This window comes from Cuculus canorus, chromosome Z, assembly GCF_017976375.1.
Source record: "Cuculus canorus isolate bCucCan1 chromosome Z, bCucCan1.pri, whole genome shotgun sequence".
In the NCBI taxonomy this organism is placed as follows: Eukaryota; Metazoa; Chordata; class Aves; order Cuculiformes; family Cuculidae; genus Cuculus; species Cuculus canorus.
The window spans coordinates 47,569,886-47,585,163 of record NC_071441.1 but is presented as its reverse complement, the minus strand read 5'-3'; the positions used below and the strand labels follow the sequence as shown (position 1 = coordinate 47,585,163).

General features: G+C 39.5%; 1 protein-coding gene across 2 annotated transcripts in view; it reads right to left on the bottom strand.

The window, feature by feature from the left end:
• The window catches only part of ECPAS (Ecm29 proteasome adaptor and scaffold), a 67,035-nt gene that overhangs the window by 30,225 nt on the left and 21,532 nt on the right, over positions 1 to 15,278 (bottom strand). For both annotated transcript variants that reach the window (XM_054053434.1, XM_054053435.1), the window contains exons 7-21: positions 14,980 to 15,119; positions 13,362 to 13,443; positions 12,966 to 13,085; positions 12,705 to 12,790; positions 12,349 to 12,427; positions 11,181 to 11,230; positions 10,600 to 10,666; positions 10,371 to 10,493; positions 9,115 to 9,218; positions 7,947 to 8,070; positions 5,776 to 5,856; positions 4,839 to 5,067; positions 4,262 to 4,353; positions 2,382 to 2,516; positions 157 to 322 (exon numbers count right to left, since the gene is read on the bottom strand). In XM_054053434.1, the coding sequence (XP_053909409.1) occupies positions 157 to 322; positions 2,382 to 2,516; positions 4,262 to 4,353; positions 4,839 to 5,067; positions 5,776 to 5,856; positions 7,947 to 8,070; positions 9,115 to 9,218; positions 10,371 to 10,493; positions 10,600 to 10,666; positions 11,181 to 11,230; positions 12,349 to 12,427; positions 12,705 to 12,790; positions 12,966 to 13,085; positions 13,362 to 13,443; positions 14,980 to 15,119 (1,678 nt within the window). The remainder of the gene's footprint in view (positions 1 to 156; positions 323 to 2,381; positions 2,517 to 4,261; positions 4,354 to 4,838; positions 5,068 to 5,775; positions 5,857 to 7,946; positions 8,071 to 9,114; positions 9,219 to 10,370; positions 10,494 to 10,599; positions 10,667 to 11,180; positions 11,231 to 12,348; positions 12,428 to 12,704; positions 12,791 to 12,965; positions 13,086 to 13,361; positions 13,444 to 14,979; positions 15,120 to 15,278) is intronic.

Sequence of the window (15,278 nt, the reverse complement as noted above, 5' to 3'; positions counted from 1 at the left end):
TCTAATCAGATTACATTTTTACAGGCTGTAAATTCTATCAGGAAAGGGACCTCAAGGTTAGAGTATCTACGGGCTGAATATCTTAGAAAACTCCTCAGCCTCAGGTGGTTGAAAAAACAGCCATTACATGCAGCTAAGTCTCAGGCAGGAAGTTACCTATTGTCTCTGTTGTTAACTTTATTAGTTGTTCTTGTTGCGGCATGACTGCAGTGTTTGGCTCTTGTATGTCATGTAGCTCCATTGTTCTGATTTTCCTTTTGGCCAAGTATCTTCCTATTGTAAATCCCAAAGCCAACAAGGATCCATGTTGGACCTCCGGGCTCTACAGACAACACCAAGAGTGCAGAAGAATCTCATTTTCAAAGTTAATAACATTTTGCACAAAGCACTGTTTTAAAAACACATACAGACAAGTCAGGTGAGAAGGCACCGCGAAGAATGCAGAGTTCTAATACATAATGCAACAACAGAGATTTTGATACTGCTAGTGCTCTCTGGCGGATGAAGTCCTTTAAGAAAAAATAACTAAACTTAGAAGACACTTCGGGGGATAAATTAAGAAACTATCACCAGCACTAACATTCTTGAAGTCTACTCTTTGGTAGCCAGGCCAAAAAAAAAACCAAACAACATTTTTTAAAATCCAATTAATCTGATTTTAAAGTACAGACTTATTAAGAGGAATTAAAATAATATGCTGTCTCTGCTTCAAAACTCAGCATGTGCAGATTAAGGAAACAAAATGTACTCTTAGGTAAAAAGCAGTAAAGCTGAGTTACTCCACATCTATCGCTAAAAATGAGAACACACTTGGCCTACGAACACCGAAGGTGATGCCTCTACGCAGTTCAGTAGGCCACAGGCTGAAAACTAATTATTACAACTGAATGTCAAGAACATTAATTTGTCCAACGCCAGTTTGGTGCTGACTATCTAATGATAGTGTTCATCCCCACAAGTGAATTCTAACAGAAGGATTTTGTGCAGTATGGCTGTGAGACTTACATGCCACCTGAATTAAAAGAAAAAAAGGGGGCACAGGCTTAAGGTCAGATTAGTTCATTTATCTGTTTGCTATCATAACCCTGCAAAAAGCTGCACTGGTGCAACTGTGCTGCTGGGATCCTCAACCTAGCTTGGCCACCAGGACTGCTCCTTGTTGTGGTCTCACAGCAGCAAAGCAATCTAAAGATGGGTCCTTCTCTCCCTTCCCCTTCAGCTACCTATTTAGACCACAGTCCTCACTGAGCCACCAAAGATCACCCCCACCCACAGCTGGTTTTGTACATTCACAGCAAACTGCAGGTCTAACTGACTCAAACTCAAAAATGCATAGTAACACCCTGCTCTTTTTTGTTTCATGGTTCACATCCCTCTATTCTCAGCCAGGTTCTCTGAAAGGTCAACCGTGGCTTCATGGGCGACTGCAGCAGAAAGCATTAGTGGGTGGCCAGGATCCCTCTGTGCTGTCTTCGTGACCAGTAAAACTGCACAATGACATGGCTTTTGCTGACAGACACAGCTTTCACAGATTAGAAATAAATCATGTTTGTTAATTACAGTGTAAAGCAATCAGAACTTCTTTTCAGCATTTAGCCTGTTACCTGCAATGTAAAATAGTGGCCCATTAAAATCCTTCAGAGAAACTTATATAAAAACAACTCAGGGAAACATAACCTAAAAATGCTATTTTCCCTGCATTTCAGTATTCAAGACACACCAGCACAGAAACCTGCCCAATTTGTTTTCAGGACTCCTTCTCCATGCTTGTACTGGCAAAATGCCGAAATAAGAAAAACAGGAGAGTAAAGGAGTTGCACAAGGAGGGAAGGCAGGCAAACACACCGTGAAGAGCTATGGCAGCAGAGGGCTGCTGAGCAGTTCATGCGCTATGGGAGAGAAGAAGCCAGCCCTCACTTGGCCAAGGCTGCTGGCAGGACAAGACCCTAAAACAACAGGGAGCCAGAAAAGGAGGGGGAAGTTAAACATTTAATGAGTTAAACTTGTTTTTATTTCTGCACATACCTGTAGTCACTAACAAATAAGGGATCAGTAAACTGTCTGAGGTAGGCAGTGTGACCCATTACCAATGGGACAAGCTGGCTAAATCTGATTAAATACGTGATGGTACTGGGTTTGCTTGTGAAGTGCCTCCAGGAAACCCTACAGACCTTAACGGCTTCAGGGATTAACTTATTTAAAGATCTGTTGCACTCACCTACAACAAAAATCCCCTCTCACCGTCTGTAAGTCAGCTAGTTAATTTTACACTCAGATTAAGGCTAATACAACCTGGACATACCTTGACAATCAGATTTCAATACAATCAGGTACATAATCAGAGAAAAAAAACAAGAAGCAAGACAAAGGAAGGTATTTACATGGTTGTCTTTCGTCATCTTGATTAGCTGCTCCAAGGCGGCTCTAAGCTCATCTCCAGACATTGTTGACAGCACTACAGAATAAAACAGGGCTGCAAGCTCACGCATCTCTTCTTTGTTCGTGTTCATCAGGCTCTGCAGGAGTTTTTAAAATGGAACATAAAATATGGAACCAGCCTCTTAAACAGTCTGTTATACCAAGTTTCAACATACAAGCACAACTGTCATGCAGCTACATAAATAGTACTTAACTGAGTAACCACTCTTTAAACCAACAGCATGATCATTTAGTAAGAAACAAAGTACTGAATCCAGCAAAGAATTCGTTACAATGTTTAGGAGGACTACTACCACCAGCCACAAAGAGGGCTACCCACTGGTTCTGCAATAAATACACCGTCAGAATGCTTGGCTGAATTTTGTCTTCAAGGAAGAGTTTCCTTATTTTGCACCCCTACTGAGCTAAAAAACCCTAATGACACTATCTTTCCTGAGTTAGCGGAGGCTTCCAATTCCTTTTTATTAATCAAGGGGAGAAAAACTCAAGTGGTTAAATCACTTAAATTCAATGGTGACAAAGAAATAAGCGTCCAGGAAAACACAGTACTCAATGCAAATGTATCCATTTTGTATTAGAGATCTTTTATTATCAAATTTGTTTAAAAGCTGAATCTGGGAAGCCTCCATTTTCCTCCATTTTTTTCTTAAGATATAATCTTACCTCTACAATTAATTTGATGTACAATGCAACACACTTACGTGAAAAGTTCATACCCGAATCATTGAATGGCTTGGGCCACCACAAAGAAAGCAAAAATGAGCCAAGCAAGCAAACAAGTAATGAGATCTGTCAGGCTCATGAAACATAAGTCTTAACTTCTACTCAAAACTTGCATCAGGCAATGTGGCTAGCTTTTAACAAGCCCCTGGATCTGCTCCTTCCACTAGGCCAAGCAAAATCACACACAGGATGATTTACGACAGTATTTATGGAATTAGGTGGTATCAGTTACGGCCCCCAGGAGGTTAATTTTGCAAATGGACACCAGGCAAAAGTAAAGGTGGGATTTCTGCAAATGATGAGTAATACCAAAAAGGAGAATGTTTTTATGTCCTCTCCTTTGAGGTTCATATCTGCATTTAAATTAGATGTGGTAAACCGTTTACAGTGCAATGTAGCACAGATATCAGCAGGAGAAATTATGAGAATGCATTCTAATTTTTCTTTAACTCAACCAACTATTTTGTTCTGCCATATTCCCCCAACAAAAGCAAAGAGAGCCTGTAAGAGCCTGGATACTTGAAGTAAATAATGAAAAAGCTGAAAATTGCCTGAGAAAATCTAGAGAAAGCTCTTTGGCTTATTCCCAAGCAGGCTCTAGTTTAGCTGTTTTTTTTTCGTTTGAGGTGATTCAGAAAAAAAACAAAAAAAAAAACCTCCACAGAAAGGGCTCTAAAGCAATTAGCGATCCAACTCATCTCATTTTCCAAGATGCCACTCACATCTCCCACTGGAGTATTCTCATTGTTAAACAATTCTCTCAAAAATTTGCAGGATTTTGTTTTCATTTTTCTTTTGCTGTTTAATGAATCTTGTGATCAAGGGGAAATACTAACTGATTATACCAACGGGATCAATGACGGATTATCCAGAACATGTAAATCAATGAACAAAATCAGTAACACCAAAGAACCCAAAAATAATTTTCCCCATCCTGCTAGACATAACATCTCATGAGGTGTTGACTGTAAGAAGAAACACCAGATTTCAAATTAAGTGCATAATTGGAAACAATACTCCATTCCACCACAGGTAGAATGCCAGATTTTGCTAATGTGAAACACTCTCCACTCCGAAAAAAAAAAACTTTTCTGCATACCTTTATCCAATCCATTTTGTCTACAAATCTGGCCGCTAGCTTTTCTGGATACACCGAAACAACTTCTAGAAGACAATACATGACTGGCAAGCCTAAACAGTAATTAAAGAATGAGGTTATTAAATGATTGCAGTATTTAAAACCATCTAACAATCAGTGATAAAAAGACGTTAAGAATAAAAGAGGTTAATAACAGGGTACAGCATTTCTCAGAGATATTACGGAAAGCAATAGAAGCAAACATTCTGGTAGCTATTTGGTCTGAAGACATTCAAGTGCTTTAAGACAACACTTGTCACAGACACCCTATTATCACCATGAGGAAGACACAGCACTCACAGTGAAGAAGCCGTTATAGACAATGGCCTAACAATTTTAAAGCATTTTATCAACCAATACTGAAATTTCACTGTCTTGCGTTCTCCCACCTACACACTAGCACAGAAGTGAACAATTTCAAACAGAAGAGAATGTAGTCCATAGCACAACTCTCTGTTGCTGAGTTCAAAGCAGTAGGCATGGCAACTCATTTCTACTAAGGGACTTTTTTTTTCTTCAGAATGCTACTTCTTCTTACCTCCAACACCAGCTAACAGCTGTTGAAGAAAGCCAATATATATATGCACAGGATTGCTTTCTGCACTTTTTGAAGAGGAGGAGGAAGAGAAAGATATATGGTTGCCAGACATGAGGTTTCTTATGTAACGTCCAATGGCTGGAGCATGATCTTGCATATCCGCCAAGCTCTGTGAGGCTGGCACCACACCTGCACTGTAAGCAAGACACATCCGCAGATACAGAACTATCTAAGTAGAGAAGAGAAAAACACAAGATACTGAGTGCATGAGCACTTGGAAAACTGTGGAGGAGACAAAACAAAAGAGCTGGGTATATGTTTTATTTAATGTAACCGAAGGATGACAGTATCTTCTTTAATCAAATACAGGCAGGAGAGTCAGCATGACAGAAATAAATATAAAGGGTAACAAATCTTAGGACCAGTTTCTGCAAAACACCTGTATAAGCAGACAACTTAAAGTGCCTGCATCACTCTAAAAGATTAAATCATACACCAACTTTTCTTTATCACCAGCTGATGCAACCTCTTTGCAGGCAGTTCCAATTGTACCCTATACCAATTTTGCACACATACAAATGCAACCCAATGTATTGCTAACACAGACCTCGCATCACATCTGAGTTTGTGATCACTGAAGCTAGGGAATCTACTATGAAAACCAACAGCCTCAAGGAGCAGAGTGGGACTCTTGCACAGGATTGCCAGCTTCTCCTGACAAGTTATTATATTAGGCATGCTGCAGAGAGCAGTGGAGCAGCCATCTCAGGATCATTCTTCCCATCCCTCCTGATTAACATTTAAGGACAGACAGATAAAGGATGTACAGTTAATTGCAACATCTGTTTAAGAATGTAGGGTGACTTATAGTAACTGTTAGCTTCTTACATTGTTCTCTAAATAAATAAATATTCTGGAAATAAATCCAGAAAATTACCTCTCCAAATGTAGCAGGATTGAAAGGCAACACTGTTGTTCCAGTCACATATTTAGCTGGAGATTTCATTCGGTGAGCAGCCTAAACAACAGAGTATATTAAGAGTGGAACATTCAGACCCATGAACAGCAGAGATCTTGGAAAGGTCAATGAAATTTTGCTGATGCAACTATGTTTATCCTCCACTTAGCAACTGAAAATGTACAACAGTTCTATAAGAAGAACAGCAGAGTGCACTTGGTAATAGTACAGCTGAGGTCCAACAATTTCATATCCCTATCAGCTCTGGTAGTGGAAACTGAATTCATGAGAGGGAATGGCAGGGGAGGCTGAAGGAGGACAATGCTCCTTCTTCCTCTCAGGAAAAAAAAGAAGCGCTTTAGAATTTAAAAACAAAATACCCTATAAACTTCTGAACTCTGAGGTTCACCAGCTGACAGGCAGCCAAAAAACTGGAGATGGCAGGTCTCCCTGCAGAGGCTGCATCACAGTGAGGCTTCCCCAGTACTGGGAGCTGGGCATCCTGTGCTGCATCAGCCAAGCCCAGGCTGTTTCTCAGACCCTGCTACCGGCTAGACAGGAGGTTGCTGCAGTGTTTTCCATGGATACATTAGCTTTGTCAAGCAAGAATATTCCAGCAGAAAAACATGCGAATGAGAGGTTTCCAATAACACCCACTGCAAACACTGCAGAAAAGCATGTCTGTATTCCCTGTGCAACAGGCTAGTCATCCTGCTAGGGACGGATTCAGCAAGACATCCTTGCATCTGAATAAACAAGACACGGCAATTGCACAGAAATCAAAAGATCTTGCACCTCTTAGCATGTTCAGATCTTTTGCTGCACTGTAACTTCAATCACAACCAGAACCATTACTGAAAACCTAAACTTTGTGAGCCAGAAGATGACACCCTTGAAGAATGGGTTCCCACCCATATTCAGCACATCAGGCCCCAGTCATTCACACATACTTTCTTGCAGAAGGAGAGAAGGACAATGCTAACTCATGCAGAAAGCCTGCTGTGCCAAGCAATGCATACAAACTTCTAAAACATCTGCAACACTTGCCTATTACTCATGATATGTGTAAACTCACACTTCATGATAACTAACCAAAGAAATAATACCTCCAGGATTTTTTAATATGCTCTCGTAACACGTAAAGAAGATCTAAAAAGCGCTCAAGAAGACTTTTCAAAAATTCACTCATGAGTGAGGGTATCTTGATTTTCTCAGCAGTGACTGAAGGAGACTCATCCATAGTTATTTAGTGACATTACAGAAGTCAAGAAAAACTTAAGAAATGCCTACAAAGGGATAGGCATTTAATAGTGTTATCTAAAACTCTATCTTGTTTTCTTAATTTTTTACATCTATTTGAATAACCAGTATTTTGGACAAAAGCAAGTGTTTTTCAGAAAGCTTCAAAAATACTTCATACACTAGCAGAGTACACTGGCAGAGTATGACACCAGCAGGGTATACAACAGTTAACAAGTAATCTTTCAGGTATGATAGTTCCACAATCACAGATACTTTGCAAAACCAGAAGTGCTCCAACTTCATATACTACTGACATTTTTTCAAAAAGCAGACTATCAGAGGAAAAAAAAAGTACTGTCACTGATCCTCCACACCATCTTTACAGCTTACAAGCCCAATATAACTGCTATACACAGAAGTGTGTAACACAGACAAGATTTCAACACCTCTCTAGATGATCTCTCAGTGCAAACAGTAAGGGTAAACTCTGTGGTACGGTTTCTTAGCATGTAATTGCGCCAGGCTCATGAAAGGTCATTTACATGGCCACTATTGCCACAGATTGCAATGAAGATGAATAATTAAGCCTTTAATTCAATAAACCATATTTCTTCACTTGTTCCAGTATCTCCTTTCCTAGCTTGGAATCTTTCTCCTGTTTTATGCACAATGTTATTTTTTCACCTGCCCAGCCAGACAATGATCTTTCTATCCCTTCAAGAATGTATTTGTGAGGAAACTGTTTGTAAAACATACTTAGCAATGCAATAATTATGTGTAGCGTTCACCGCGATTTTTAGCTAACTTTGTTCTTCAGGGCAGGTGAGAGACAGATACAGGGAATGGGAGACAACCTGTATTACATGCCTGAGAAGTATTTGTCATTTACTGAGACAGAAGCACTGTACCTTGTCTTGAACATAATGGACCATTTCAGGGAATGGAGGCATCTGCTTCCTAGAACTCTCCTTTTCATTTTTACCAGGAAATGTTCTCAGTACCCGCTGGGCTTCTCCGTGTACCTCCTCTCGCCTTTTAGAAGAAAAGATGAGAAATAGACGTTATTTGCACAGAACAAACGGCCTTTAATAAGCAATACAGTATTTTAGGAAGCCGGGGTAGAGAATAGTTTATAAACGAGAAGCGGGGTTTTTTTGAAAGCAAGGGGAAAAAAAGCTTGCATTAGAACTTTTAATGATTTATTTCAGAGAAGGGGAAGAAAAAGGATAGTGATGAGTGGCCTCTGCAAAACAGTCTGCATCAGTCCACTTCTGCTCCTCTTACATCCTGCTAGTGTTCATAACCAGTTCCTCATTCCCACATCCTTGTTTTCCTGTAAGAAAAATTTGTTTTTCTTATAAGAAAAACTGCCCCTCCTTCCCATCACCTTCCTACATCCAAGCTTCAGCTGACATCTACCAAGTTTATCACTACCTACTTAGCAGAAGATCAACTCCCGAAAACGTGCTGACACTGCAAAGACAGACTGTACTGTTGCAACTGACCTGTTTAGCTTTCTCTAGCTACACAACAGGTACTCACACCAAAAATCAAACAATTTAAGTAAGCTGGGAAAAAAACCTACCACTTAAATTGCAGTAATGAAGTGATTACTATAATTTAATGAGTCAGGTACCTCTAAATAGAGAGTGGCAACTCTCACAAGTGTATGCTCCTGACTCTGCAAATACACCTAAAAACAGACTGATAGAATTTGCAAGGAAAAAATAATTTCTAGCCGTTGTAAAGGTGATTTCAGTTAATATATTTTCACTATGCAGTAGCAATTGATTATTAACCTGAAGTGCTTTAGTGACAGCAGTTCATCTGAAACAAGGAAAAGACTCCAGGACAAAGACTACCATAAGACACAGGAACACTTCTCCACAGGACTGTCAAGAATGTCACTATGTAAAGGTTAATTTCCAGGCTATCATACTTGACTTTCAGTGAGTTTTTACGTATATACATACACACACACAAATATATGCATTCATATTTCATCCAAACACATATTGGATGCAAATACATATATGTATATATACAGGAAAATAACTTAAAAAAGAAAAAACTTACGGGTCTCCTGCAGCTAACAGGAGTAAGTATTTCGAAGGGATATGATCTGGAGGGAATATTGTACTAGCAAATTTCACAGCCACTTGACGTACTTGAACTTCAGGCTTAAAGAGAAGAAAGAAAAACATATGGTTGAGTTTAAAATTAACACACTAGTGACCTGCAGTCTCCGCTTGTAAATCATCAGTTATCTGTTTTATCTTCTGGTAACAACATGACTCAAAGAGTTTAGACATTTTGAGACACTGTTCTTGCTAACTCTTCATATGGCAGGAGACAGGGAAAAGAAAAGCTAGTTTCTCATACACGCACAAGTAGAAAGTGTAATGTTTAATTAAATACATGCATATTTTCAGGAACTGTAAATCAGTGATATCACTAATTCTTAGATATCCGAATTGCCCCACGCAGGCAGTTTTGAAATGAAGAATGATATACATCATTTACCCACACAAACCAGAGCTGTACTTAAGAGCAGCACAGCCACAGCTAGAAAAGAAACACTAGCTAAGGGTGGTCATTCTCTCTGCTGGGTTCAGATAGTCTCAAAATGGTACTGCCTGGAGACCTAGATCACTTGGGCACCAAGGCAAGAGTCATCAGCACAAAAATAGTCTCTTACACAGTTACTAGTGCAATCAGTAGAAATACATATATATGCACAGCCACTCTGATCATCTGTGTAAATACAGAGTATACAAAACCCACTGGTTTTAAAAACCAAGACCTCTAGCAAATTCTGAACACTAACAAGTCATTAATAAAGTGAGAGAGTCATTGAAGTATGGTTTCCTCTGGATCAGCATCTTAAGGCTGAGTTCCTGGGGAGGTTCCTAAGTATCTTATTATGACAGAAATCACGCAACACACTGAAATGCTCACTTAGCAGTAAATGATCCTTCCTACCAAACTCTTGCTTTCACAAAGCATTTCACAAGATACTGCCCTTGAAGCATCTACTTCCCAAAGTTTTCTTAAAAGGAGAATATGAGAAACATACAGTGCAATCACAATGGCTTTGACTCTTTGCAAACAGAATACAAGCAGAAAACTAAACTGTCACCCTTCTTGCAGCCACTGTAACGTATAAAAAAGATTTCATTGAGCATACACACACACCATTCTCCCAGACAGGACATTCAGTAAGAAAAGGGAGACCTGTTACAAAAGTATAAAACAGGAAGCACCAGGAGACAGGAAAACAATTAATAGATTTTATTTTTTAAGGTACTTCATTTTGATTCCACTGAAAATACCTTTATTAAATAAGAAGCTACAAGAGCTTCCATCAGGGTACGCTGGGCTCCTTCCAGTCCGCTGTATGCTCCAACCATCATAGACAAGGCCTCCTGAACAGCAAGCCTAGTATCAGCATCTTCCTGCAGTACCAAAGAAAGAGTTGTCACTTTATGGTGTGCAGTGATAAGACATAAGCAAAGCCAGCACAACATACTAATGAATTCCCAAATCCCTGCCAGCACCTACCTTCCGCAAAGCTTCAAAAAACTGCTGTACCAGTGCTATATCCTTGGTAAAGAGCTGAGGCATTCGGCTGAAACAAGATATTTTAATTCACTAAATTTTGAAATGCTTCCCATTTTGTTGGGTCTTTCCCTGCCCCCACTTTTTAACCACCGAACAAAATAGTGCCAGCACAGAAAGTTTGCTCTATCTTATCCATTTCCACCAGGGAGCACTACTCCCACCCCTTAACCCAGTTTGGAAAGCAAGTTGCCTATGGAAAATCACTTAGATCACTAGCACACCACACAATATGTCCTCCGGCCTTCTTGTACATTCCTTATTTTTCTGGTAGTCCAGAAAGCAGAACTATTTCTTAAATTCTGTGCAAAATTCATGAGCTGCCATCAATCACTGCTAGAGAAGCTATCAGCTAAAAACATATTGACTCTTATACTGCTGGAGATGTCACAAAAAGGCTTTTCTCTGCACTATACACTCAACTGCAAAACTGGCAGGCAGCATGAAGCTTGCTGCTGATAAATTAACAGATCACTCTGGAAAAATTATTCAATGTCCCATTGTTTAACTGGCGCTTCTGTTACCTGGAGAGCTTTCCAACTGCTGAATATGCCATTGACAGCAGTTTTGAATCCTAGAATGATAAAACAATAAATAAAATTCAGCAAAACCAGAAATACATAAAGACATATCTTTTACAATTAAACATTTAGTTTAAATCCTGTCTCCAAAGTGCTCAAACAGGCTTTCCAAGAATCCTGGAACATAACATAATCATATCCAGAAATAAAAGCATTACAGAGGAAAAGAGGGAGCATGCTCTTCTAGAGGAAACAGAAAACTGCAAATGGTGACAAAATGTAAAGCTCCCTTCTGTTCTCAATTAATCACATTTTATTTCAAGACAGACAGCTGAGGAGATTCAGCAGGTGTATGAAACAGTAGCAAAGGGACAGAAAACTTCCATGGACCCTAAACAGGTGCTTTAAACAAAGGAAGCTGTTTGCACAATGAATCTTGCAGGTAGTCAACGCAGCACATTTATACATGGGCTCACTTTCTCGTGAACACTCCTTTTTCACGCCTTTCCCAAAGGTAGGGGATGCCTTTGTGCCAAACGCTGACTCAGGACAGAAGGTCACACCCAACAGTTCAAATGAACCAGTAAGAGGATCAAAGCCACAGAAGAGATCTGCAACTTCAGCCCTTCCCAAGATCCATGTATGAGTATTGTGGGGAATTTGCCTGCTGAAGTGACACTGAAAAGACCTCTTCTGGCCAGACTGCCATTTGTAATTCTGTTTGTAACACCCCTTCCGTATCAATAACATCACTGGACTGACACGATGTAAGGTACTGCAAGCAAGCCTACTACACAGCTGCTTATCACAACAGGGCATAAGCCTGGAGCTGAGGCCCCTGTGTGCTGCAGAGTAATGAGATACAGCAGCTAGATGCTACTCTGGCCCCACTCTTTAGATTACCAATGCTGTAGATAAATTACCCACACTGAGACTTTGCAAATAGAGTCCAAGCACCAATCCATAGCTGTTAAAAAAATAGAACAGTTTTCCTACACAGCCTTTTGAAGCATCTGTTGCTCTTGGAAGGAAATTTCTTAAAAAGTATCCTTTGACAGCCATCTCAGGCAGCTACAAAAGACAGTATCAGTTTCCAACATAAAGGTATTTGTCTTCTGCCTGTATCCATATGAAAAGCTACAGTTCCATAGTAAAGAACCTTTCAGCTTACCTCTTTGTATTCATTGATGAGTTTTGTTAGTCCATTTAAAAGCATTGCGCCTAATGGCTTTATCTTACTTTCTGGACAACTGCAATTAGAGAGATCAACAAACAAAATATTATCTTTTGTATCCCTTAAAAGTATGTTCTCTCAGATCATTTTTTCTGAATGTTGATAAACTGAGACATTACAGCTTGACATGTACAAGCACATAAACACACAGATTTCAGGATTAAGGAAAAAAAACCCTACTTTCTGTGAGATTTAGTACTCTTTCTTTGCCCTAAGGTCAATTATGTATTTAGTAAACAGAATGGCTTCTAGCAAATAACTAGAAAATACCGTGCTAATTCTGAATTACTTACATGATACAAATATGATGCACAAACTGCAAAGACAAACTTCTCAGTTTTGCATTTGTGTTTGCTCCAAAGAGTCCATCATAAACCACCTGGCCAAAAGGAATAAAGAGCATATCAGTGAAGTGCCTGGCTTCACTTTCAAAGGTCTTCTAATTCGCCTTCTTTAAATACTGTCATTAGTAACAGTGCTCCCTTCTCCTAATTACTGGAGCAACTGTATTATCAAGCTCCCTAGGAAGAGCAGCTTTGTACCACAAGCATTACCTGAATGTTAGCTGGGAACATTTCTGCAGCTTGCCTGGATCGCAGAAGATGAGGAACTATCTTTAATTTAACACGGGTGCTGACTGACTCTCGTTTCATTTCTGGTTTCAGAACAGTTCCCTGTCAGAAACAAAGTTGAGATAATATAATGCATCTTTGGACAGCCAAATTTTTGAGTTAGCTAAATCACCTACTGCAAATCAGAATACTGATTTGGGATAAATGAGATAGAGAAAAGAAGTATTCAGTAGCAAAAATGCTCAGTGAAAGTAGAGATCAAAGGAAGCGACAGATTTAAGAATGATATATATCTTCTCTAAGTAAAATAAAACAAATAAAACTAAAATTACAGGTTCAGAAATTAAGTAGGTATGCAACTCCGAAGGCAAAACTTACCTCCTTCGTTTTCAAAGGTATATCCCCAAGATACACTTTATACATTTTGTTGATGATAGCAGGATTGTTCCAGTCAATTAGACTAAAGAAACAAAACCATTGAAGAGCAACACGTTATGATTCCCAACGTTGATTCCATTTAAAAATGTGTTTTACAGCATTTCACATCATATTTATATTCTTTCCAGAGCTTTAGCAGATAAAGTTTGACTTTTAGTCACTCCTCTCACATTAACAAAATATATCACGAAGAATGGAAAGTGATTACAAATTCCACCTACAAATTCTGACAATATAATTCCAAATAATTTCTGAGAAATCTACATACTCCCTTTTCTCCCATTGAAACAAGACATAAAAACCATGGTGGTCTATCAGTTGAATAAAGAATGGTCATCTGTTAACAAATTTCTCCACGTTCTTCAATCTCCTTCTTGTGACATTTCAATAGAAAAGACGGTATTTTTAATTCTAGGATTATTTGATCTTCGTCTCTCAGGCAAATATGTTTGCCCATGATAACCATAAAACGCTAGCTATTGATGAGAAAGTTTGTAACACACACACATAGCTGAAAAACACCGCACAGAAAACAAAAAGTTAAGCATGCATGCTTCAAAGAAGTGGGGAAGACTTCTCTTTCTTTCATTAAAAAGCTTCATTAAAACAAATGAGCTGAGAAGTAGCATGTATCTCTCATAAAAGACATTTAACGTTGCATATTAACATGCATCTTGACCGTCTACTTTGCTCTCCAGGCAAAGAAGATCAACAAAAAGGGGACCGCTGAGACAGCAAAAGAAAGACTGCCTTCCTTAACCAGGCTGTCATCACCTACTACAATGACCTCCCCTGCCACAATCAAGGCACATGAATAGGCCTGAATGGAGACGTTTCACATTACTACGTGTTTGACTCCAAGTTAAATAGTCCTACACTTCTAGTGATACAGGAGTCATACAGAAGCCATCTATACATTTCAAAGGGAGGCCTCTCTTGTTCCAAATCTCCTACATACACCAGCAAACCTCACATAATCAGTGACTCAGCAAATAGCACCAATGCCAATTACTCTGGCTTCTTGATGTGTTAAAGACAGAAGCATTGTCTTCAGATGATGAAACATAGACTGCAGATGAGCAAAAGCTTTAATAATGCAGAAAATGGTGGTTGCCAAACGTCCTCGACTATGGGCCACTTCACAATTACAGTCTCTTTACTTCCTTAATAAATTAAATGAAAGTATACATTTCTGGGAAAGACAATATAGCCAAGTTGTCCAGCTGTGAATCATTTACTAAGGCCTTATTGAGCACTGATAAATCACAGAAGGCAATTTGGAAATCAACAAGTAAGAGAATGTCTTAAAAGCAATACCTAAGATGATTGAAAACAGACAGCTGAAGCTGTCAGCTTCAGAGCCAAGTGAAATTCCCAGATGTACAACTGCAAGCCACACTATTCCCAGCCCCATGTGAATACAGGGCAGCTTCGCAGGTATGAAGGAGACTACAGCCTTCTTTCCTTCAGAGCACAGTCTCTCTGGAGCACTACATTTACTGCAGCTAGCTTTGTTAGGAACACTAGCACCATCTTTTCCAAGTATCCAACCTTGTACCTTTGTTTGCTCTTTAGTTCAAGGTCTGCTGCGGTGGCAACACTGTGTCTTGTATCACTGGAGGCTACAACCAGATGTATGACAGCTTCAAGTTCTGGGACTTGCTCAGCTTCAATGAACTTCACTATCCCCAGCTTACACTGTTCAACAGTGGGGAAAGCAAAAGCAGTGTTACTGACAGGAAAGCATATGTTACAACAACCATAGCAGTTCAGCTGTCTGACATGACGGCTTGTGCCTGCTAAGGAGAAGTTCACGTACTGTCTCTTTAACAGCACCCTCCTCTTGCCTCCTGTCAA